Source organism: Procambarus clarkii, chromosome 37, assembly GCF_040958095.1.
Source record: "Procambarus clarkii isolate CNS0578487 chromosome 37, FALCON_Pclarkii_2.0, whole genome shotgun sequence".
Classification (NCBI taxonomy): Eukaryota; Metazoa; Arthropoda; class Malacostraca; order Decapoda; family Cambaridae; genus Procambarus; species Procambarus clarkii.
In genome coordinates this window covers 20,392,930-20,418,301 of record NC_091186.1, presented here as the reverse complement: position 1 = coordinate 20,418,301, position 25,372 = coordinate 20,392,930, and the positions used below count along the sequence as shown (strand labels likewise).

Sequence of the window (25,372 nt, the reverse complement as noted above, 5' to 3'; positions counted from 1 at the left end):
TGTAACGACTATATATGAATATTTGCAGAGTCACCTTTCTGACACCAAATTAAACGTCAGATAACGTTTGTGTATTCTGGGTCCCCCACCCCAGACCCCAGGTCATGTCTCAATAACATCCAGCTCCCAGGTCAGCTCTGCCCAATCTGTTCTTACCAGGAAACTTCTTAATCTCTAAGAATCAGCTTCTGGCAGGTCTTGACCTCAAGTAGTCGTGTCTTGAGTAACTTTACCATGACAAGTTAAATCGAATTTCCTTGTGGTCACCGGTCCGTAGTTCACTCTCTCTCTCCTTCCATTTTATATATCTGTGTGTCCCTGGTATATATATATATATATATATATATATATATATATATATATATATATATATATATATATATATATATATATATATATATGTAATATACCGATCGGCTCGGAGACCCTCGGTTCGTGGGGAAAATGTGCATTGAAGTTCCTGAAGGAATTGGGGGACAAATTGATCAGCGCTACAAAAGACCAGAGAGCAAAAAGTTTCTTGTTCCAGCGCCTCAGTGTTGCGATTCAGAGGGGAAATGCCTGTTGCGTCTTGGGCACTAGTCCAACTTCAGAGGAATTCGAAGAAGTGTTTGACTTGCAACAATGATCGAACCCGTCTGTGACATTCATCAATGTTTCCCATTGTTGTGTTCTTCAAGAGATCCATAACCTTTAAGCACCTTTTTGCATTATTATTTTTGTATCAACCCATGTATGTCTTGTAACCATCAAATGCATAATAAAGCACAAAAAATATTCAAGGAAGGGGGTGGTAGGAGAAAAGCACACAGAAACTGTATTGGAGGGGATCTAAACATTCCCTCTAATGCGTTATGCGTGGTTTCCTCCGAGGCTATGGGTCCCCCTTCTTCCAGCTAGAGGTGGTACTCCCTTCCTGTATATATATATATATATATATATATATATAATAATTATATATATATATATATATATATATATATATATATATATATTATATATATATTATACATATATATATATATATATATATATATATATATATATATATATATATATATATATATACACATATATTAAAATACATAAATATATTTTATTTATTTATGTATCCTGAAATACTATTTTTCAATATTTGGTCTTAATATAATATTTGAGGAAGCAGTAATGTAATAGGGAAAAATCGTGTGCTTTAGCATTTCCTGATTTATTTGTCCAATTTATTCGACTATAGTTAACTACAGCACAAACATTGTTAGACTAAACGGCAATAGTTATTTCTCCCTAACCACCGTTAGTTTAAAGCAAACCTAACAGGCAGAAACTATTAGATGTATAATGCTGGGAGCGAGTGACAGTCGTCTTGCAACTCTCTAAGGAACGGAGCTATAGATCTTTACTGATGGTTGAGTACAACTGGGCACAGGTGGAACAGGTTGTGCGGGTGTAGTACACGGGGAGATTATCATGTATTGTATGCAAAACGACTGGGCAAGCACGCAAGAAAGTGAGCTAATGGGTAATTATCTTGCCATTGTGTCCCTTTAGTTCAATGGTGGTGTAATGATTATTTAGTGACTCTAATAGTACTCTGCGGCCATTAAATAACCCATCACAGTTTTTGTCTGAGGTAAATTGTTATAGTAATGGAATGTTATTTTGTTCAACGATAAGAACATTTGTGTATAATGGTGTATAATGAGTGTGGATCCCGTCCCATTATCGGCCCTGGAGACCATGATTGACCAATGAGGATATCATGAAAGAAGATACACCCTGTGGCTTAGGATTATCTAACGCAATTATTCAAAACATGTAAATTAAAGAGAATATCTTAGATTTACACTAAAAAAAGGCCCAAAGATCTGAAAGCTGCAGGATTATTATTTTTTTTTTGATATATACAAGAGTTGTTACATTCTTGTACAGCCACTAGTACGCGTAGCGTTTCGGGCAAGTCCTTAATCCTATGGTCCCTGGAATACGATCCCCTGCCGCGAAGAATCGTTTTTTCATCCAAGTACACATTTTACTGTTGCGTTAAACAGAGGCTACAGTTAAGAAATTGCGCCCAGTAAATCCTCCCCGGCCAGGATACGAACCCATGACATAGCGCTCGCGGAACGCCAGGCGAGTGTCTTACCACTACACCACGGAGACTGCCAGACTTCCTCCCTTCCCTTCCGACTTCCTCCATGTCCAGAGACGAGGGTTGTGTATCTCATGTCCAGTCATGTTATTGACAGTCTCTCCTCTTACTGTGTTATTATTTATAATATTTAATAATATATAAATAGTTTGAATGTGTGACTCATTTGTCATCTCTTTGTTGACGCAACATTATAATTTCCGCTGATGTGTGATGCTAATCTCCCCCCTATTAGCATAATAGTTGTCTGGGTGAAATAATCAAAATCCCCTAATATATATTCAACAAATATTTCCCTATATTCTATATTCACTCGAGTTTCTGTAAGTGGCAAAATATTTACTTTCTCTGTGCACAGAAGTGCACTTAACTGCTTTGTTTTGCTTGTGACAGGTCAGCTCTCGTCCTCTTAAAAATAACGTCACTCTTGGCTCGTATGCGCGGCGCTATGGCCAAATTTGGACGTAATTTGAAATGAAATCGACTCACAAAAGTGACGTTCTGTTCCGTTTTCTATTTGAGTCGTCCGCCTTACGCGCAGAGGTTGTAAGAGGACACTTTAAATTCACGTTTTTCATAACGTTTTGAAACTTTATGAGAATTTCCTGCCCACCTAACCTATCAGAGGACCCTTAACTTACTGTTGTTGAAAAAAAAATCCCAAATTTATTTTCATTTTTTTTTCATTTTCAAATTACGTCCAAATTCGGCCATATGGACAAACGGCCAAAAGCGACGTTCTTTTTAAGAGGACAGGTTGATAGGTCAGCTCTCGTCGTGGTGCAAGCTAATGTTGGCCTTATGGCAAGGTCCGTGTTCCTCTTCTTTTGGACCAAACAATTTATACTATTAAACTTTTTCTTCAGCGGCTCCTGTCTCTATATACTTTGGTGTTCCTCCATCACCTGACAGTTTACACCAAGACAGAGCCAACAAACACCAGACCCAACGTATAGACAGTAACAAGAGCCTATAGGCCTAGACACGTGACTAGACCCAACATATTGACAGTAACAAGAGCCTATAGGCCTAGATACTTGACCAGACTCAACGTATAGACAGTAACAAGAGCCTATAGGCCTAGACACGTGACTAGACCCAACATATAGACAGTAACAAGAGCCTATAGGCCTAGATATGTGACCAGATACGTGACCGTGACCTTGACCCCAGTCCTGAGTTTATGTCATTCCTGCCACTGATGTGTTCCCGGTTACCACTGAGTGATATTATCCTATTGTTGCACGCCACAATGGGTCATCTTGCGCTTGACTCTATCACTAAAATAATGCTTGAAGAACTTTTGCCCCTCACCGCCACTGTTTGGTCTGGGTCTTGCCTATCAACCTATAAAACTATCAATAGGACCCATGATCCTCTGGATGCTGACCAACCAGCCTGTATATTATAGTGCTGTACAACAGTAAACTCTGGGTGTACATACACCCAGAAGCCGGGAACACCTCTGGCGTGTGTATCGCTTCTGGTATATCCTGTTGTCCAAGGGAAGTGTGTAGTGGTGATGCCTGTATATTTTCTTTACGACTGTTCGTGTTAGAGGGAATATTGGCAGCCGTTCTGGCCGAAGTTCCTGCATGATGTTATAGGCGAGTCTCTCAGTTATGGCTACCACATATTGGGTGTGCTTTATTGTATGCTCTCTCTCTCTCTCTCTGTCTCTCCCTCTCTTTCTCTCAAATTTAAACGTGTCCGTCTCTCCAGTTTGTCCAACAGTCTGACTAAAGATGGGGGGGCAGGCGATCCAGGAAAGGGGTGCATACTCTAGATGGGAGCGAACTTGTGCTTCACATAAGGTTTTGTAGACCTTGCTGTCAAGAAGGTGTGAGATGCGCTGAAGGGCTGAAAGTTTGCATGCGGTCTTTTGGGCTGGGTTAAGCACATGCAAATTCATTGTCACTGAAGAGTCGAACTTCATTCCCAAGATGTCAATTTCATCAGTGAACTCTAGGGGTTTGCCGCCCATTTACAAGTCCGTCCACTTCGCCATGTTCAGTCTAGTTATCATCATGGCTTGTGTCTTCTCAGCCACAACTGTGACCTGCCATCTCCTACCCCAGGTAGACATTACTGAAAGTTGATGATTGATGAGTCTTGCAGCAGTTGGCATTTCTTCCTTTCTGTGTGTGAAGGTCAGAGTACAGTCATCAGCACAGGCTTGAGCTTCAGGAATGAGATGAAGTAGATCGTTGAAATAGACATCCCACAGCAGAGGGCCAAGCACACTACCCTGAGGAACGCTGCCACCAGTTGAGTGGCTATCGGAATCTGCTCCATTGAGGAGTAGATGCCCTCACTACCAAGATGCCCTCCTTATCTTTGGCACTCATCATCTTGGCCCTCATCATCTTGGCACTCATCATCTTGGCCCTCATCATCTTGGCACTCATCATCTTGGCCCTCATCATCTTGGCACTCATCATCTTGGCACTCATCATCTTGGCCCTCATCATCTTGGCACTCATCATCTTGGCCTTCATCATCTTGGCCCTCATCATCTTGGCACTCATCATCTTGGCCCTCATCATCTTGGCACTCATCATCTTGGCACTCATCATCTTGGCCCTCATCATCTTGGCACTCATCATCTTGGCACTCATCATCTTGGCCCTCATCATCTTGGCACTCATCATCTTGGCACTCATCATTTTAGCCATGGGACTCACTGCTAGCTGGCCGCACACGGTTTTCTTCCCAGGAAAACTTAAGTTTCTGAGTCCACATCAGCTCATATCATCTCGTTTTTGTGGGTATACCTCAATACTCCATGACCCAGTGGAGCTGGTCGGCCGAGCGGACAGCACGCTGGACTTGTGATCCTGTGGTCCTGGGTTCGATCCCAGGCGCCAGCGAGAAACAATGGGCAGAGTTTCTTTCACCCTATGCCCCTGTTACCTAGCAGTAAAATAGGTACCTGGGTGTTAGTCAGCTGTCACGGGCTGCTTCCTGGGGGTGGAGGCCTGGTCGAGGACCGGGCCGCGGGGACACTAAAGCCCCGAAATCATCTCAAGATAACCTCAAGATAACCCAGAGAATATCTTCTTTGGAAGGAAACGATTCCGATTTCGTCTACAATTGATGGAGAAACAGCGTTGTTGATTATCTGCTCTCCAGCTGACTGGTATTCTGCGCAGCCCAGTACGCAGGCGACCCAAACTGTCGTACCGCACTCGTTGACCATGACTCATTTTTTTTTGTGAGGACTGTATCACTGACCAGGTCACTTAGAGTCCTACCCTAAAGGGCGACGAGATACTCTGTGGGCATTGCCACGTGAGGGCACCTTAGAAGGTGTACTGAACCTGACAGGGAGAGGTAGACCAAACAGCTCAATTAGGTGCTAAGTGTCCCTGATTCCACCTGGAGGAATCATTTTACGACCTCCGTTGGAAGGGAAGGAATTAATCCAGGCGTAGGAGTGTCTCACCGTAATGTAACAACCCAGAAGCTTCACTTGAGATGGAATATCCGGCCGCAGCCTCATTACCAGGGTGCAAATGTTCGACCGCACACCCTTAAGCGGACCCGAGGAGAGCAGGTGCAACCGCACACTGACGACCGCTCCAAACTGGCCGAAATAACGCCTCAGCAGCCCCTCCGAGGATCCCAGGGCCGCCCCATGCACGCTAACATACGTGATGGCACCACTGCGATCGGAGACAGTCATAGTGTTGACCAGACCACACACTAGAAGGCGAAGGGACGACGATGTTTCGGGGCTGGCAGCACAGGTTCTTTTCCTACCATCCTCCTTTTGTTAAGACAAGTGTCCTCGTCTCTCTCTTCCTCCGCGCTCTACGCCTCAGCGACCCTCAGTTTCTTGATTCTGAAATTGCCATTATCTACAAATCATTCTCTCGCCTTGGTTATCCTTTGCATTTCATCAACTGTGCCTACTCGCAAGCTAAACGAAATTTCTTTCATCCTAAACCTGCTTCCAACACTAGTAGCATTGTACTATGCCTTCCCTTCATATCTGAACTCAAAACTTTCACCAACACCTTTCGTCCTCTTGACATAAAGCTCTCTTTTCGACAAACTAACACACTTTGTAGCAATCTAGTTCACACTGCTCCTCCTGCTTCTAATGCTGCTGGTGTCTACTCTATTTCCTGTTCATCTTGTCCTCTCCAATACTTTGGCGAAACTGGCCGTACACTGAATGACAGACTTAAAGACCACAAGAGAAGTGTTAAGTCTGCAGACACTAACAATGCTCTCTTCTCTCATGTGAGGGATTCTAATCATCCTATTGATTGGTCTTCCTCCAAAATAATCTTTCCTGCCTCTACACAGACGCCGTCTTGTTAAATCGGCTCTAACACACAACCTACCCAACATGAACTTGAGTCCTGGCTTTGTTCCTGTTGACTCTTCCCTTTCACAGTATATACTCAAATGCTCTAATCTTTCTAACAAACGTGACCTAACATAAGTTTACCCTGCCATTTATCTTTCTTCTCTTTCCTTTCTCTTTTCTCTCTTTTTTCTGTTAATTGTTTTCTCTTACGTTCCCTTGCTATCCTCTTCTTATTCCTATTACTATCTCCTTCTCATTCGGTGGTTATAATAGGAGCTGCCTCGTATGGGGCAATAGGCCCTCTGCAGTTCTTATTCCTACTACTATCCCCTCTACTACACCTTTGCTCCTCACCTCTCTCTTGCCTATTTCTTTCCTGCATCTACTCCCTCATCACAATAGACTTGACAATGGTCCAGGACGGACCAAAACGTCGTCGACCCTTCACGTTCTAGTGTGTGGTCTGGTCAACATACTTTAGCCACGCAAGGTCCGCCCCTCGTAACGACGTAACAACGCCCGATACACCTCCTCCGTTGTTAACTTGACAATCACCCTACGGGCAGTCACCAGCTCAATGCCATAAACATCCCCCACAGGGACCCACAGCATGTCACACATCACTAAACCCACTTCAGGATAGCCCGCTCGATCAGAAAACTTGTGGCCTACAGACTGGACACGCACAACAGGGAGAAAAGGAGGGCCCCAAAGGCGCCGACACGCCAAACTGCACCCGCCCGCTCGCTACTCCAGGCAACAACACGCTCAGACACGGGAGCCTCGCCCGAAAGGTAAACAAGTTCCACCAACAAAACAATGTCAAAATTGCTTGTTAATCCAGCTGCTGAACCCCTTGTTTATACGTGACCAACACTCACATTGTTGTGTTTTACCCGACCAGGGGTGGATATACCCTGGCCAGGGTTGGATATACCCTGGCCAGGGGTGGATATATCCTTGCCAGGGGTGGATATACTCTGGCCAGGGGTGGATATACCCCTGCCAGGGGTGGATATACTCTGGCCTGGGGTGGATATACCCCTGCCAGAAGTGGATATACTCTGGCCAGGGGGATATACCCTTGCCAGGGGTGGATATACCCTTGCCAGGGGTGGATATACCCCTGCCAGGGGTGGATATACCCTTGCCAGGGGTGGATATACCCCAGGCCAGGGGGGATATACCCCTGCCAGGGGTGGATATATCCTTGCCAGGGGTGGATATATCCTTGCCAAGAGTGGATATATTCTTGCCAGTGGGGGGGGGTGTTATATGTATGTGTATATCCAAGGCTGTGTATGCCCTGGCCAAGGCTGTGTATACCCTGGTCAAGGGTGAGTATAACCTGGCCAAGGGTGTGTATACCATGGCCAAGGGTGAGTATAGCCTGGCCAAGGGTGCGTATACCCTGGTGAAGGGTGCGTATACCCTGGCCAAGGGTGTCTACCCTGGCCAAGGGTGAGTATACCCTGGCCAAGGGTGAGTATACCCTGGTGAAGGGTGCGTATACCCTGGCCAAGGGTGTCTACCCTGGCTAAGGGTGAGTATACCCTGGCCAAGGGTGAGTATACCCTGTCCAAGGGTGAGTATACCGTAGCCAAGGTAACCTCAAGGTAAGGGTGTGTATACCCTGTCCAAGGCTGTATACCCTGGCCAAGGCTGAGTATACCCTGGCCAAGGGTGAGTATACCCTGTCCAAGGGTAAGTATACCCTGGCCAAGGCCGAGTATACCCTGGCCAAGGGTGTGTATACCCTGGCCAAGGCTGTATATACCCTGGCCAAGGCTGTATACCCTGGCCAAGGCTGTATATACCCTGGCCAAGGGTGAGTATACCCTGGCCAAGGCTGTATACCCTGTCCAAGGGTAAGTATACCCTGGTCATGGGTGTGTATACCCTGGCCAAGGCTGTATACCCTGGCTAAGGCTGGACGCGTGTTGCAATAAATGTCTCAACAGAGACTCCCGTGCAAATTGCAGCCTGAGCTTTGCTTATTTCCCAAGATGCCGTGAACCTGACGAGGTGTTCTGATTGTTGGTGGCGCCTGCTGCTCTGTGTGGCACACACACACACACACACACACACACACACACACACACACACACACACACACACACACACACACACACACACACACACACACACACACACACACACACACACACACACACACACACACACACACACACACACACACACACACACACACACACTGCTTGGTCAGAGTGTACACAACTAGATGTGATAGTGAAGATCACATCTAGCATAGCACCAACAATAAACACACAGCCTTCCAACCATAGGGCCCACACCCTCCCATAACCCTCCCACTCTAATCCTCCCCACACACCCTCAACCTCTCCCTCCCACTCCCCCTATACACACACAGACACACACCTCTCTCTCTCTCTCCCCCTTTCTTCTCTCCCCCTTTCTCTCTCTCTCTCTCTCCCTCTGTTACGGCCACAATGGGTTGCAACCAGGTTCTTTGATGGTAGAACCAAAATGATAGTATCCGACCCCAAGTCGGTAGTACGCTTTCAAGAAAATGGCTATGTAGTGCATAAAATAAGGAGGGGATGAACAAAAATATCTTTCAGATATTTTGGTGGTGGAAATGATACAAAAATGTATCTTTCCACCACCATCAAGTATATATATGTACACCGTCACCATAATTAATATATAAAGAACAGATGGACTATTACTATACCTATGTACAATCCTTTCGCTCAGGATATCAAACGTGCAGAGTTCATCAATCCCCAGTATTTCTTCACTGTCCAGTAGCGTATCCAACCTTACTGGAAGAACACCGGCGAGTTCACCTAAACGTGGGCCAGCCCACTGACAGTGTCATGAGGTGCCTTTACCCCACGACCGCTCTCCAGCTACTCGCTGGCAGAGTACCTCAGCCACCCGCTGAGCAGGGTCACAAAGCAATACAGGGGTAGCGATCCCCTGGCAGCAGTCTCTAGCGACCAGCTAGCAGCACTACTTAACAGGCTCGCCTTTACATTCCTGGCTCACGACGCCTGTCCCTCGATGGTGTGAGGTTCCCACCCTTCCTGAGTCGGTCCTTGACGATCCTGGAACGTTCCACAAGTCCTCAGGTGTCGTGAACCAGCCTCGCACCATGACACACATGTGTCCGAGCATGAACCAACCTCGCACCATGACACACATGTGTCCGAGCATGAACCAGCCTCACACCATGACACAAGTGTCCGAGCACTGGTATGCGTTGAGGCCAAAACCCACCACCAACACGAACAGCTTAGTGTATCAGGGGAGTATATCCCCGCCCCATTGATCACCTGCCCGCAGAGTCAAGCCGCTGTTGATTACTTCTGCATTGCAAATGTTTGCGTCAGGTATGCGGGAGGATCCACACCTCCCTCCAACATTCCACAACTGTTGGCGGGAGGATCCACACCTCCCTCCAACATTCCCACAACTGTTGGCGGGAGGATCCACACCTCCCTCCAACATTCCCACAACTGTTGGCGGGAGGATCCACACCTCCCTCCAACATTCCCACAACTGTTGGCGGGAGGATCCACACCTCCCTCCAACATTCCCACAACTGTTGGCGGGAGGATCCACACCTCCCTCCAACATTCCCACAACTGTTGGCGGGAGGATCCACACCTCCCTCCAACATTCCCACAACTGTTGGCGGGAGGATCCACACCTCCCTCCAACATTCCCACAACTGTTGGCGGAGGATCCACACCTCCCTCCAACATTCCCACAACTGTTGGCGGGAGGATCCACACCTCCCTCCAACATTCCCACAACTGTTGGCGGGAGGATCCACACCTCCCTCCAACATTCCCACAACTGGTGGCGGGAGGATCCACACCTCCCTGCAACATTCCCACAACTGTTGGCGGGAGGATCCACACCTCCCTCCAACATTCCCACAACTGTTGGCGGGAGGATCCACACCTCCCTGCAACATTCCCACAACAGTTGGCGGGAGGATCCACACCTCCCTCCAACATTCCCACAACTGTTGGCGGGAGGATCCACACCTCCCTCCAACATTCCCACAACTGTTGGCGGGAGGACTCACACCTCCCTCCAACATTCCCACAACTGTTACCTACCTTGAGGCTACCTTGAGGTGCTTCCGGGGCTTAGTGTCCCCGCGGCCCGGGTCGTCGACCAGGCCTCCTGGTTGCTGGACTGATCAACCAGGCTGTTGGCCAGGTTTCTGCTCGGTGTTCCAATTGTGGCAACGTTTGTCTCTATTATCTCCTGTGTTAGTCCTTGAGATTGTTATGTTACTCGTGTGTGATCAGTCGTGTGTTGGCGTCAAGTGTGTTGGCCTCACAGGTGCTGCTACACGGCGTGTATATTGTGTGTGTGTGTGTGTGTGTGTGTGTGTGTGTGTGTGTGTGTGTGTGTGTGTGTGTGTGTGTGTGTGTGTGTGTGTGTGTATGTTATTGTGTGTGTGTGTGTGTTTGTGTGTGTGTGTGTGTGTTATTGTGTGTGTGTGTGTGTGTTTGTGTGTATGTTATTGTGTGTGTGTGTGTTATTGTGTGTGTGTGTGTTATTGTGTGTGTGTGTGTGTGTGTGTGTGTGTGTGTGTGTGTGTGTGTGTGTGTGTGTATGTATGTTATTGTGTGTGTGTGTGTATGTTATTGTGTGTGTGTGTATGTGTTTGTATGTATGTTATTGTGTGTGTGTGTGTTTGTCGGACTACACAGGCAGGTAATGGGTGACACAATACACTCAGGACTACACAGGCAGGTAATGGGTGACACAGTACACTCAGGACTACACAGGCAGGTAATGGGCGACACAATACACTCAGGACTACACAGGCAGGTAATGGGTGACACAGTACACTCAGGACTACACAGGCAGGTAATGGGTGACACAATACACTCAGGACTACACAGGCAGGTAATGGACGACACAATACACTCACGACTACACAGGCAGGTAATGGGTAACACAATACACTCAGGACTACACAGGCAGGTAATGGGTGACACAATACACTCAGGACTACACAGGCAGGTAATGGGTGACACAGTACACTCAGGACTACACAGGCAGGTAATGGGTGACACAATACACTCAGGACTACACAGGCAGGTAATGGGTGACACAGTACACTCAGGACTACACAGGCAGGTAATGGGTGACACAGTACACTCAGGACTACACAGGCAGGTAATGGGCGACACAATACACTCAGGACTACACAGGCAGGTAATGGGTGACACAGTACACTCAGGACTACACAGGCAGGTAATGGGTGACACCATACACTCAGGACTACACAGGCAGGTAATGGGCGACACAATACACTCAGGACTACACAGGCAGGTAATGGGTGACACAATACACTCAGGACTACACAGGCAGGTAATGGGTGACACAATACACTCAGGACTACACAGGCAGGTAATGGGCGACACAATACACTCCGGACTACACAGGCAGGTAATGGGCGACACAATACACTCCGGACTACTCAGGCAGGTAATGGGCGACACAATACACTCCGGACTACTCAGGCAGGTAATGGGCGACACAATACACTCCGGACTACACAGGCAGGTAATGGGCGACACAGTACACTCAGGACTACACAGGCAGGTAATGGGTGACACAATACACTCAGGACTATCTGAAGCAGGTAATGGGTGACAATACAGTGTGTCCTCCTCCGGTAACTGTAAAGTATGGTGTAGTGTGTCCTCTGATAACTGTAAAGTATTGTGTAGTGTGTCCTCTGATAACTGTAAAGTATTGTGTAGTGTGTCCTCTGATAACTGTAAAGTATTGTGTTGTGTGTCCTCCGATAACTGTAAAGTATTGTGTAGTGTGTCCTCTGATAACTGTAAAGTATTGTGTAGTGTGTCCTCTGATAACTGTAAAGTATGGTGTAGTGTGTCCTCTGATAACTGTAAAGTATGGTATAGTGTGTCCTCTGATAACTGTAAAGTATGGTGTAGTGTGTCCTCTGATAACTGTAAAGTATTGTGTAGTGTGTCCTCTGATAACTGTAATGTATGATGAAGTGAACGTTTTTAACTAAAAAAAACGTGTAGCTCATATTCCCTGACAAATAAATATAATGTACGATAAAACTAGACTTTGGACGATTACCTCAACTGTTGAGCCGTCAAGCGCTGGTAACTTGGCCGCGGAGGGTCAACAAGGCCAAGATGGTGATGACCGAACCACCCACCACAAGGAGACCACACGACCACGTTTCGTTCCGTCCTGGACCATTATCAAGTCGACTCCTGATGGAACCACAGATACACAGTCGACTCTTGACGGAACCACAGATACACAGTCGACTCCTGATGGAACCACAGATACACAGTCGACTCCTGATGGAACCACAGATACACAGTCGACTCTTGACGGAACCACAGATACACAGTCGACTCCTGATGGAACCACAGATACACAGTCGACTCTCGATGGAACCACAGATACACAGTCGACTCTTGATGGAACCACAGATACACAGTCGACTCCTGATGGAACCACAGATACACAGTCGACTCTTGATGGAACCACAGATACACAGTCGACTCTTGATGGAACCACAGATACACAGTCGACTCCTGATGGAACCACAGATACACAGTCGACTCTCGATGGAACCACAGATACACAGTCGACTCTTGATGGAACCACAGATACACAGTCGACTTGATAATGGTGAAGAACGGACCGTGGTCGTGTCCTCATCGTGTGGTGTGTGTGGTTGGGTCAACATGTCGTCGACCAAAATGGTCATAACTTACCAAACGCTGCCACTACACACATGATTTATGCCTCAAAATTTGCAGAATCTCATGTTTATGTATGGCTTAAGAGGAACTTGTTCTCTGTGCAAGAAACAACGTTATTGGCAACGAAAACATTTTGGTTTTTGAGGGAGAAAACATTCAAGGGTATCAGAAGGAAAGGATTCCTAAATTTGGCCTTTTATTCATTCCTTCATTTATTTATGAAGATTGCAACTTGAAATCACAGCTGTAAAACTATATATATATATATATATATATATATATATATATATATATATATATATATATATATATATATATAAATATAAATATATATATATATATATATATATATATATATATATATATATATATATATATATATATATATATATATTTTTTTTTTACCAATATGGAAGGGAGTACCACCTCTAGCTGGAAGAAGGGGGACCCATAGCCTCGGAGGAAACCACGCATAACGCATTAGAGGGAATGTTTAGATCCCCTCCAATACAGTTTCTGTGTGCTTTTCTCCTACCACCCCCTACATATATATATATATATATATATATATATATATATATATATATATATATATATATATATATATATATATATATATATATATATATATATATATATATATATATATATATATATATATATGCGGAAAATCCACAGAGAAATATGAAATGAGGTGAACGTTTCGGCTTTGTTAAAGCCTTTGTCAACACCAGACTGACTGAGAAGGGAGAAGGGGGGAAGGCCGACACCTGACCAACCCATCCCAAGGGTTGGTCAGGTGTAATTAACCAAAAACAGGTATAGCTTAGCTTAAAATGGTCAAAGAGGATTAAGCGGTCAGAGAATAAGGATGAAAGATTAAAGAAAAGCCTCATGAACACACAATATATGAATATACAAATATAATGAGACATTGTAAGCCTCTCTATCAGAGTTGTTTCTTAAACTGTTGTGCAATATTATAACTTAAAAATGGATCAAGTTTGTACATTCCAGTACTAACATTAAGAAGATTTGGACACTGACTGATTAGAGCAGACTCAATCAAATTCCGTTCCACGAAATCCCCACAATTGGTAATGCTTTTTGCCCCATTCCAATTAATATTGTGATCGCATAAACTCGTATGTAGATACAATGCATTAGACGTTTGGGCAGTTCTAATACTATAAGCATGTTGTGACAACCGCAATTGTAAGGACTTTCCTGTTTGTCCAAGGTACACAGAATCACAATCATTGCAGGGAATCGAATACACACAACCTGCTGTATCAGGGGAGTTTTTTATTAAATTGGATTTGATCGTACTATTAGTGAACACCAAATTTATATTAAGTTTCTTAAAAATCAGAGACAATTTTTCAAGTCCACTCGCATAAGGTACCACCAATGAGTTAATAATTTTTGGTTTCGCCTTAGGGACGTGATTATAAAACGTACGCTTGGCTTGTACAAACGAGAAATCCAAAAACCTCTTAGGATATTGTAAACTCTTCTACAATATATATATGAAATTACTTCTTTATATATGAAATTGGGAAGAGTTTACAATATCCTAAGAGGTTTTTGGATTTCTCGTTTGTACAAGCCAAACGTACGTTTTATAATCACGTCCCTAAGGCGAAACCAAAAATTATTAACTCATTGGTGGTACCTTATGCGAGTGGACTTGAAAAATTGTCTCTGATTTTTAAGAAACTTAATATAAATTTGGTGTTCACTAATAGTACGATCAAATCCAATTTAATAAAAAACTCCCCTGATACAGCAGGTTGTGTGTATTCGATTCCCTGCAATGATTGTGATTCTGTGTACCTTGGACAAACAGGAAAGTCCTTACAATTGCGGTTGTCACAACATGCTTATAGTATTAGAACTGCCCAAACGTCTAATGCATTGTATCTACATACGAGTTTATGCGATCACAATATTAATTGGAATGGGGCAAAAAGCATTACCAATTGTGGGGATTTCGTGGAACGGAATTTGATTGAGTCTGCTCTAATCAGTCAGTGTCCAAATCTTCTTAATGTTAGTACTGGAATGTACAAACTTGATCCATTTTTAAGTTATAATATTGCACAACAGTTTAAGAAACAACTCTGATAGAGAGGCTTACAATGTCTCATTATATTTGTATATTCATATATTGTGTGTTCATGAGGCTTTTCTTTAATCTTTCATCCTTATTCTCTGACCGCTTAATCCTCTTTGACCATTTTAAGCTAAGCTATACCTGTTTTTGGTTAATTACACCTGACCAACCCTTGGGATGGGTTGGTCAGGTGTCGGCCTATATATCTTCCCCCCTTCTCCCTTCTCAGTCAGTCTGGTGTTGACAAAGGCTTTAACAAAGCCGAAACGTTCACCTCATTTCATATTTCTCTGTGGATTTTCCGCATAAAATGATCAGTGTTTTGTGATCGTCAATTGCATATATATATATATATATATATATATATATATATATATATATATATATATATATATATATATATATATATATATATATATATATATATATACATATATATATATATATATATATATATATATATATATATATATAACTGAAAGCTCCCACCCCAGAAGTAACTCGAACCCATACTGCCAGAAGCACTGCAAGTGATGGTGACATGGCACAAAAGTTTTGGGTGAGATGACAAACACAAGACAGAACACGAAACAATGGGTATAAATTGGATAAGTGAACATATGAATGAAATTAACTGCAGAAGGCCTATTGGCCCATACTTCCTCTTGCTGCTTCCATATTGGTTCGGGGTCTTGAAGTGGGTTGAATGTAGTTGTGCATTAATTGCCTGTTGATTGCTGGTGTTGACTTTTTGATGTGTAGTGCCTCACTGATGTCAAGCCGCCGGCTATCGCTGTACCTATCGATGATTTCTGTGTTGTTTGTTAAGATTTCTCTGGTGATGGCCTGGTTATGAAAAGAGATTATATGTTCCTTGATGAAGCCCTGTTGCTAATGCATTGTTAATCGCCTGGAAAGAGACGTTGTTGTCTTGCCTATATATTGAGTTCTTTGAGGCTTACAGTCCCCAAGTGGGCATTGAAAGGCATAGACGACGTTGGTCTCCTTTAAGGCGTTCTGCTTGGTATCTGGAGAGTTTTTCATGAGTAGATTTGCCTTTTTTTTTTTTTGGTATTATAATAAATTGTCAATTGTATTTTCTGATTTTTGTCTGTAGGGATAACGTTTCTATTAACAATATCTTTCAGGACCCTTTCCTCTGTTTCATGAGCTGTCGAAAAGAAGTTCCTGTAAAATAGTTTAATAGGGGGTACAAGTGTTGTGTTAGTTGACTCTTCAGAGGTTGCATGGCGTTTCACCTTTTTATGTATGATGTCTTCAACGAAACCATTAGAGAAGCCGTTGTTGACTAGGACCTGCCTTACCCTACAGAGTTCTTCATTGACTTGCTTCCAATCTGAGCTGTGGCTGAGAGCACGGTCGATGTAAGCGTTGACAACACTCCTCTTGTACCTGTCTGGGCAGTCACTCTTGGCATTGAGGCACATTCCTATGTTGGTTTCCTTAGTGTAGACTGCAGTGTGGAAGCCTCCGCTCTTTTCCGTGACCGTTACATCCAGAATGGGCAGCTTCCCATTACTCTCCATCTCGTAAGTGAAGCTCAACACAGAATTCCGCTCAAATGCCTCCTTCAGCTGCTGCAGACATCTGGCATTAGGTACCTGTGTAAAAATGTCAACATACCTGCAGTATATGGTGAGTTTCAAGCCCATGTCAACTAAGACCCTCTGCTTGATGGTACCCATGTAGAAGTTCGCAAACAGGACACCTAGGGGGGAACCCATGGCGACCCATTCTACTTGCTTATACATGTGCCCATCTGGGCTCAAGAAGGGTGCCTATTTAGTGCGGCCTGAAAATGGTGTCAATCACCCAAAATAAATTATCTTGTACAGTTGGCATATTGGTCAGGGGTTAAGAACTACTCCACGCCTTCTATAACCATCTGGACTGGACGGTAGTGAGACGGTCTAGCTTCAAGCAGGTCGGTGTTCAATCCCCGACCGTCCAAGTGGTTGGGCACCATTGCCTACCCCCCGTCCCATCCCAGATCCTTATCCTGACCCCTTCCCAGTGCTCTGTAGTCGTAATGACATAATATTTTCTACAGATAACTACCTGCCTCCACCCTACTTGAGAGCTATAATTACCCAGAAATAACAGCAAGCCATTACGGTTATATAGCACTTAGAAAGGATAAGGACTTAGGATAGGGCGGAGGCTAGGAATGGTGCCCAACCACTTGAACGATCGGGAACTGAACGCTGACCTACAAGGAGCGAGACCGTCTCTCTACCGTCCAAGTGGTTGGGGCTGTTATCTTTAGGTTATCTTGAGATGATTTCGGGGCTTTTTAGTGTTCCCGCGGCCCGGTCCTCGACCAGGCCTCCACCCCCGGGAAGCAGCCCGTGACAGCTGACTAACACCCAGGTACCTATTTTACTGCTAGGTACCGGGGGCATAGGGTGAAAGAAACTCTGCCCATTGTTTCTTGCCGGCGCCCGGGATCGAACCCGGGACCACAGGATCACAAGTCCAGTGTGCTGTCCGCTCGGCCGACCGGCTCCCAAAGACAAAGTATTTAATCATATACTCAGTGACTTTCTATGTGATGAAGTAGACACTTTGGACATTTATTGTGTACAAAACAGGGGCCAAATTCACGAAAGCACTTACGCAAGCACTTACGAACGTGTACATCTTTCCTCAATCTTTGACGGCTTTGGTTACATTTATTAAACAGTTTATAAGCATGAAAATTTGCCATTCAACTGTTGTTATTGTTATAAACAGCCTCCTGGTGCTTCGGAGCTCATTAACTGTTTAATAATTGTAAACAAAGCCGCCAAAGATTGAGAAAAGATGTACAGGTTCGTAAGTGTTTACGTAAGTGCTTTCGTGAATCTGGCCCCTGGTCACTCAGTGACGCTTCGTAGTTTAGTGGTGGTGGAAACTGTTCAGTTCTGCTACTCGCAACGTCTGTCTGTTCCTTCTCTGGTTCTTGATGGTCCCAAAGCTTTGACAACGGTGGTCCTGTCATTAATAGATGTGTGAATATGTGTTATGAGGTCTACAGATTAGTCTTGATGCGGAGTAATGTCTGCTCGGTAAATTTCTTACAAAAAAGGGGGTCAAATAAGGTGCTGTTTTTCGGCCCAATATTGTTTGTTATCTTTCATGATAAATGGTTAGGGTAGGTGAGAACCGTAAGAAGGAATGAATTATCAGGGGAAAGCGCCAAGCCATTACGACTATATAGCACTGGTAAGGGTCAGGATAAGGATTTGGGATGGGACGGGGCGAAGGAATTGTGCTCAACCCTTTGGACGGTCGGGGATTGAACGCCGACCAGCATGAAGAGAGAAATGTACATGTTTATCTCTCAGAATGTTTGGTAACAGGTTTATTGTTTGTGATGTGTGTCTATGTATGTACTAACACGTTGTACTGAACGGGGTGAGAATAGCTTGAGCTACCTCATCCCTTTGTGTGTATTTTACCTCAATAAACTTATTTCAATTTCAATTTCAATTTCTACCGTTCATCCCAAGTGGTTCAGCTGGCTGACGTATTGGAAGTAATTAGACCAATGTTATCTCTGTTGATTATGATCTACCTCAACTCCCACCGACCAAAAAGGCTACAGAAATTGAAATACATATATGTAAAATACAGTGCAGAATACATCCTTACGTTCAGCCGTGTCAAGTGAGCTCTAATTGCTACTAACTCACCGGAATTCTTGTATTTTGATCCCAAACTAACAATCTAATTAAAAGCCCTCCTTTGTGTTTACATTGAGTTAATAATATAGGAGTAGACATAACACCATATCAACAGAATATTAACGGCAGTATATGTGTAGACATAACATCATATCAACAGAATATTAACGGCAGTATATGTGTAGACATAACACCATATCAACAGAATATTAACGGCAGTATATGTGTAGACATAACACCTTATCAACAGAATATTAACGGCAGTATATGTGTAGACATAACACCATATCAACAGAATATTAACGGCAGTATATGTGTAGACATAACACCATATCAACAGAATATTAACGGCAGTATATGTGTAGACATAACACATATCAACAGAATATTAACGACAGTATATGAGTAGACATAACACCATATCAACAGAATATTAACGACAGTATATGAGTAGACATAACACATATCAACAGAATATTAACGGCAGTATATGAGTAGACATAACACCATATCAACAGAATATTAACGACAGTATATGAGTAGACATAACACATATCAACAGAATATTAACGACAGTATATGTGTAGACATAACACCATATCAACAGAATATTAACGGCAGTATATGAGTAGACATAACACCATATCAACAGAATATTAACGGCAGTATATGAGTAGACATAACACCATATCAACAGAATATTGCCAGCAGTATATACCAAACTAGCCAGAAGTCTTAGAAACCTAATCACTAGCAACCTAATCGTTAGAAAGCGAGATTCATTCTAGACTAAGCTTTTTCCAGCTTGTTATCCTGCGTCTAAAATAATGAGATGGTAAATTGCCAAAGCTTAAAGCTTAGAGCTTAAAGCTGTACCAAGGCTTTTTAACTAGGTGAGAGGACTACGTTTATTCCCATTAGACAAATAATAATATTCACCGATCTTAGAGGACTGACGCCCGGTATAAATTACAAATAAACACCTGATCTATCTCGAGCCACTTCACATGTTCTTTCCAATCACAAACTACGTTAGTTAGATTAACTGATGTCATTGTAGTTGAATATTACTACAGACGTTCAGCTGCTCAGGTAATAATTCAGGTAATGATAAGATGATATGTTGACCAGACCACACACTAGAAGTTGAAGAATGGTCCAGGACGGACCGAAACGTCGTCGTCCCTTCAACGTCTAGTGTGTGGTCTGGTCAACATACTTCAGCCACGTTATTGTGACTCATCGCCTGCATTAGATGATATATTATTACCAAGTTGCAATTGCTGGCTCTTGCAAGCCACAACCTACTTCATAGTCATGTCGGGGAAGGTATTCAGCTGCATGGAATGTTGATTGAATTCTCACTAGCCCTTCCATGTTGCTAATTAACTCAGAGTTCGTGCTCAATGTTGATGACATCAGCTCAACCACCGCACCAGCTCTGGTGTTGACACTTTGTCTTGGAGACACTTTGTCTTGGAGACACTATGTCTTGGAGACACTATGTCTTGGAGATACTATGTCTTGGAGACACTATAGCTTGGAGACACTATGTACTCACCTAGTTGTGTTTGCGGGGGTTGAGCTCTGGCTCTTTGGTCCCGCCTCTCAACTGTCAATCAACAGGTGTACAGGTTCCTGAGCCTACTGGGCTCTATCATATCTACACTTGAAACTGTGTATGGAGTCAGCCTCCACCACATCACTGCCTAATGCATTCCATTTGTCAACCACTCTGACACTAAAAAAGTTCTTTCTAATATCTCTGTGGCTCATTTGGGCACTCAGTTTCCACCTGTGTCCCCTTGTGCGTGTGCCCCTTATGTTAAACAGCCTGTCTTTATCAACCCTGTCAATTCCCTTGAGGATCTTGAATGTGGTGATCATGTCCCCCCTAACTCTTCTGTCTTCCAACGAAGTGAGGTTTAATTCCCGTAGTCCCGTAATTATGTATTGGAGACACTTTGTCATGGAGATATTATGTCTTAGAGACACTATGTCTTGGAGACACTATGCCTTGGAGACACTTTGTCTTGGAGATACTATGTCTTGGAGACACTATGTCTTGGAGACACTATGCCTTGGAGACACTTTGTCTTGGAGATACTATGTCTTGCAGAGACTATGCCTTGGAGACACTATGCCTTGGAGACACTTTGTCTTGGAGATACTATGTCTTGGAGACACTATGCCTTGGAGACACTTTGTCTTGGAGACACTATGTCTTGGAGACACTATGTCTTGAAGACACTTTGTCTTGGAGTCACTTTGTCTTGGATGACACAATGGCGTGGAGACACAATGCCTTGGAGACACTTTGTCTTGGAGACACTATGTCTTGGACACACTTAGTCTTGAGGACAATTTGTCTTAGAGAATCTATGTCTTAAAGGCACTATGTCTTAGAGACATTATATCTTGGAGACACTGTTTCATGGATACAATTTGACTTGGAGACATTTTGTCTTAGAGACACTATATACTTTGGAGACACTTTGTCTTGGAATCGTTAGTCTTGGATACGTTTTATGTTAGAGACACTATGTCTTACGAGACAATATGGCTGGGTATGGAGACACTGTGGATTGGAGACACTGTGTTTTGGGGACGGTTTGTCTTTAAGACACTATATCTTGGAGTCTAGTAACCAATATGTCTTGGAGACACTATGTCTTAGAGACACTATGTCTTGGAGTCTTGGAAACACTATGTATTGGAGTCTTGGAGGCACTATGTCTTAGAGACACTATGCCTTGGAGTCTTGAAGACACTATGTCTTGGAGTCTTTGAGACACTATGTCTTGGAGTCTTGAAGACACTATGTCTTGGAGTCTTGATGACACTATGTCTTGGAGTCTTTGAGACACTATGTCGAAACCATTGGAGAAGCCATTGTTGACTAGGAACAACGGCTTCTCCAATGGTTTCGTCGAAGACATCATAAGAAGGAAAGTGAAACGCCATGCAACCTCTGAAGAGACAACTAACACAACACCTATACCCCCTATTAGACTATTTTACAGGAACTTCTTTTCCACAGCCCATAAAACGGAGGAAAGGGTCCTGAAAGATATTGTTGATAGGAACGTTATCCCTACAGACAAAAATCAGATGATACAATTGGTGATTTACTATAAAACCAAAAAAAACGGCCAACCTACTCATGAGAAACTCTCCAGACACAAAGCAGAACGCTTTAAAAGAGACCAACGTGGTCTATGCCTTCAAATGCCCACTTGGGGACTGTAAGCCTCAAAGAACTCAGTATATAGGCAAGACAAAAACATCTCTTTCCTGGCGATTAACGAAGCATAAGCAACAGGGCTCCATTAAGGAACATATAATCTCTTCCCACAACCAAACCATCGCCAGAGAAATCCTAGTAAACAACACAGAAATCATCGATAGATACAGCGATAGCAGACGGCTTGACGTTTGCGAGGCACTACACATCAAAAAGTCAACACCAGCAATCAACAGCCAATTAATGCACAACTATATTCTACCCACCTCAAGACGCACTTCTCAGCCTACTATGCAAGGCCCGATTTGCCTAATAAGCCAAGTTTTCCTGAATTATTATATTTTCTCTAATTTTTTTCTTATGAAATGATAAAGCTACCCATTTCATTATATATGAGGTCAATTTGTTTTTATTGGAGTTAAAATTAACGTAGATATATGACCGAACCTAACCAACCCTACCTAACCTAACCTAGCCTATCTTTATAAGTTAGGTTAGGTTAGGTAGCCGAAAAAGTTAGGTTAGGTTAGGTTAGGTAGGTTAGGTAGTCGAAAAACAATTAATTCATGAAAACTTGGCTTATTAGGCAAATCGGGCCTTGCATAGTAGGCTGAGAAGTGCGTTCTGGCTACTAGGTACGACATATATATATATATATATATATATATATATATATATATATATATATATATATATATATATATATATATATATATATATATAATCAATCTTTGAAAAATGGGAATATATACGCAAAATGGGATTAAATATGCAATCACTGAAAATGGGATTAACTATGTTATCATTGAAAATGGACTTATTGAGAGTGGACTAACACTGGCCTCATTGAAAATTAGGAATAACATAAGGGTGCTGTTTAATCTCCTTGTACAAATTTAGTAGGACGGAAGTATGCAGTCGAGATTGACAGTAAAATTTAAGTAAGATGGACAGGCAAAGTTAATATACACCAAAACCTATAGCCTAACTGGCAGGTAAGTCACAGAGGTTGACTGGCAGGTAAGTCACAGAGGTTGACTGGCAGGTAAGTCACAGAGGTTGACTGGCAGGTAAGTCACAGAGGTTGACTGGCAGGTAAGTCACAGAGGTTGACTGGCAGGTAAGTCACAGAGCTTGAAGGAAAATATTATTACCTAACAAATAATAAATAATAACCTAACCTAACCTAACCTAACCTAACCTTCCGTCCACCTCCCGGCTACCAAAGTCCATACCAACAATATTATTAGCTTGCTAAATATAGGAGCAAACAAAATTTAACAAGGAACAATGGATATAAATTGCTTTTAAATTTAAAAGGGTAAATATTAATTTATATATAATGTTAGAAGATTCATGGTGGGAGCCATGGCTCCGAGAGCCATATTGACGTGGGTTTGCTGGATTACTTCAAGAGAATGTTAAACAAATATATGCGATTAGTCCGATAAATTAGGAGCTGCCTATAGGCATTCACTGTGTCAACAATTCTAGTATCACAACCTACTGTTCTGATCCTTCCCAATCTAAATATTAACTTTCCTTCGTATTATCTCCTACTTTCCTCTCGTGGTGAAGGGCAAGGCTGCCACCAGCAGGTGTGGTGGAGGCCAAGGCTGCCACCAGCAGGTGTGGTGGAGGCCAAGGCTGCCACCAACAGGTGTGGTGGAGGCCAAGGCTGCCACCAACAGGTGTGGTGGAGGCCAAGGCTGCCACCAACAGGTGTGGTGGAGGCCAAGGCTGCCACCAACAGGTGTGGTGGAGGCCAAGGCTGCCACCAACAGGTGTGGTGGATGGCAAGGCTGCCACCATCAGGTGTGGTGGAGGCCAAGGCTGCCACCATCAGGTGTGGTGGAGGCCACGGCTGCCACCAGCATGTGTGGTGGAGGGCAAGGCTGCCACCAACAGGTGTGGTGGAGGCCAAGGCTGCCACCATCAGGTGTGGTGGAGGCCACGGCTGCCACCAGCATGTGTGGTGGAGGGCAAGGCTGCCACCAACAGGTGTGGTGGAGGCCAAGGCTGCCACCATCAGGTGTGGTGGAGGCCAAGGCTGCCACCAGCAGGTATGGTGGAGACCACGGCTGCCACCAACAGGTGTGGTGAAGGCCAAGGCGGCCACCAACAGGTGTGGTGGAGGGCAAAGCTGCCACCAGCAAGTGTGGTGGAGGCCAAGGCTGCCACCAACAGGTGTGGTAGAAGGCAAGGCTGCCACCAACAGGTGTGGTGGCAGACGAAGTGTCAGTAACAGGTGTGTGTGTCTCCCGACAGGTGTGGTGGAAGGGAAGGCCCGCTACCTCTCCCACTACCCGGCCTCTGAGGACTATCCGCCAGACCTGCCTCACCCGGCGGCCCCGGACCACGACGCAGACGTCAAGATGCCAGGTGAGTAGACGTAACTGCTGCTCCAGTTGTACCCTGTGTCCTCGTGTGTCCTCGTGTGTCGTCCTGTGTCCTCGTGTGTCGTCTTGTGTCCTCGTGTGTCCTTGTGTGTCCTTGTGTGTCCTTGAGTCCTCGTGTGTCCTCGTGTGTCCTTGTGTGTCCTCGTGAGTCCTCGTGTGTCGTCCTGTGTCCTCGTGTGTCGTCTTGTGTCCTCGTGTGTCCTTGTGTGTCCTCATGTGTCCTTGTGTGTCCTTGTGTGTCCTCGTGTGTCTTCGTGTGTCCTCGTGTGTCCTTGTGTGTCTTCGTGTGTCCTCATGTGTCCTTGTGTGTCCTCGTGTGTTCTTGTGTGTACTCATTGTGTCCTCGTGTGTCCTTGAGTCCTTGTTTGTCCTTGTGTGTCCTCGTGTGTCCTTGTGTGTCCTCGTGTGTCCTCGTGTGTCGTCTTGTGTCCTTGTGTGTCCTCGTGTGTCCTCGTGTGTCCTAGTGTGTCCTTATGTGTCCTCATGTGTCCTCGTGTGTCCTTGTGTGTCCTCGTGTGTCCTTGTGTGTCCTTGTGTGTCCTCGTGTGTCCTTGTGTGTCCTTGTGTGTCCTATTGTGTCCTCGTGTGTCTTCGTGTGTCCTTGTGTGTCCTCGTGTGTCCTAGTGTGTCCTTGTGTGTCCTCGTGTGTCCTAGTGTGTCCTTGTGTGTCCTCGTGTGTCCTAGTGT

At 44.2% G+C, this 25,372-nt stretch overlaps 3 protein-coding genes across 4 annotated transcripts in view; 2 read left to right on the top strand and 1 right to left on the bottom strand.

Moving 5' to 3' along the window:
* LOC123765731 (protein turtle homolog B) overlaps window positions 1-25,372 on the top strand; it is a 79,155-nt gene that overhangs the window by 11,306 nt on the left and 42,477 nt on the right. For both annotated transcript variants that reach the window (XM_069337233.1, XM_069337232.1), the window contains exon 2: window positions 24,555-24,668. In XM_069337233.1, coding sequence (XP_069193334.1) covers window positions 24,662-24,668 — 7 coding nt within the window. In that variant the 5' untranslated portion in view covers window positions 24,555-24,661. The remainder of the gene's footprint in view (window positions 1-24,554; window positions 24,669-25,372) is intronic.
* Window positions 4,426-4,815, bottom strand: LOC138371858 (uncharacterized protein slr1819-like). The gene has a single exon (XM_069336892.1). It carries the CDS (start codon window positions 4,813-4,815, stop codon window positions 4,426-4,428), a length of 390 nt encoding a protein of 129 aa, XP_069192993.1.
* Window positions 12,568-13,161, top strand: LOC138371857 (clumping factor B-like). Its single transcript, XM_069336891.1, has one exon. It carries the CDS (start codon window positions 12,568-12,570, stop codon window positions 13,159-13,161), a length of 594 nt encoding a protein of 197 aa, XP_069192992.1.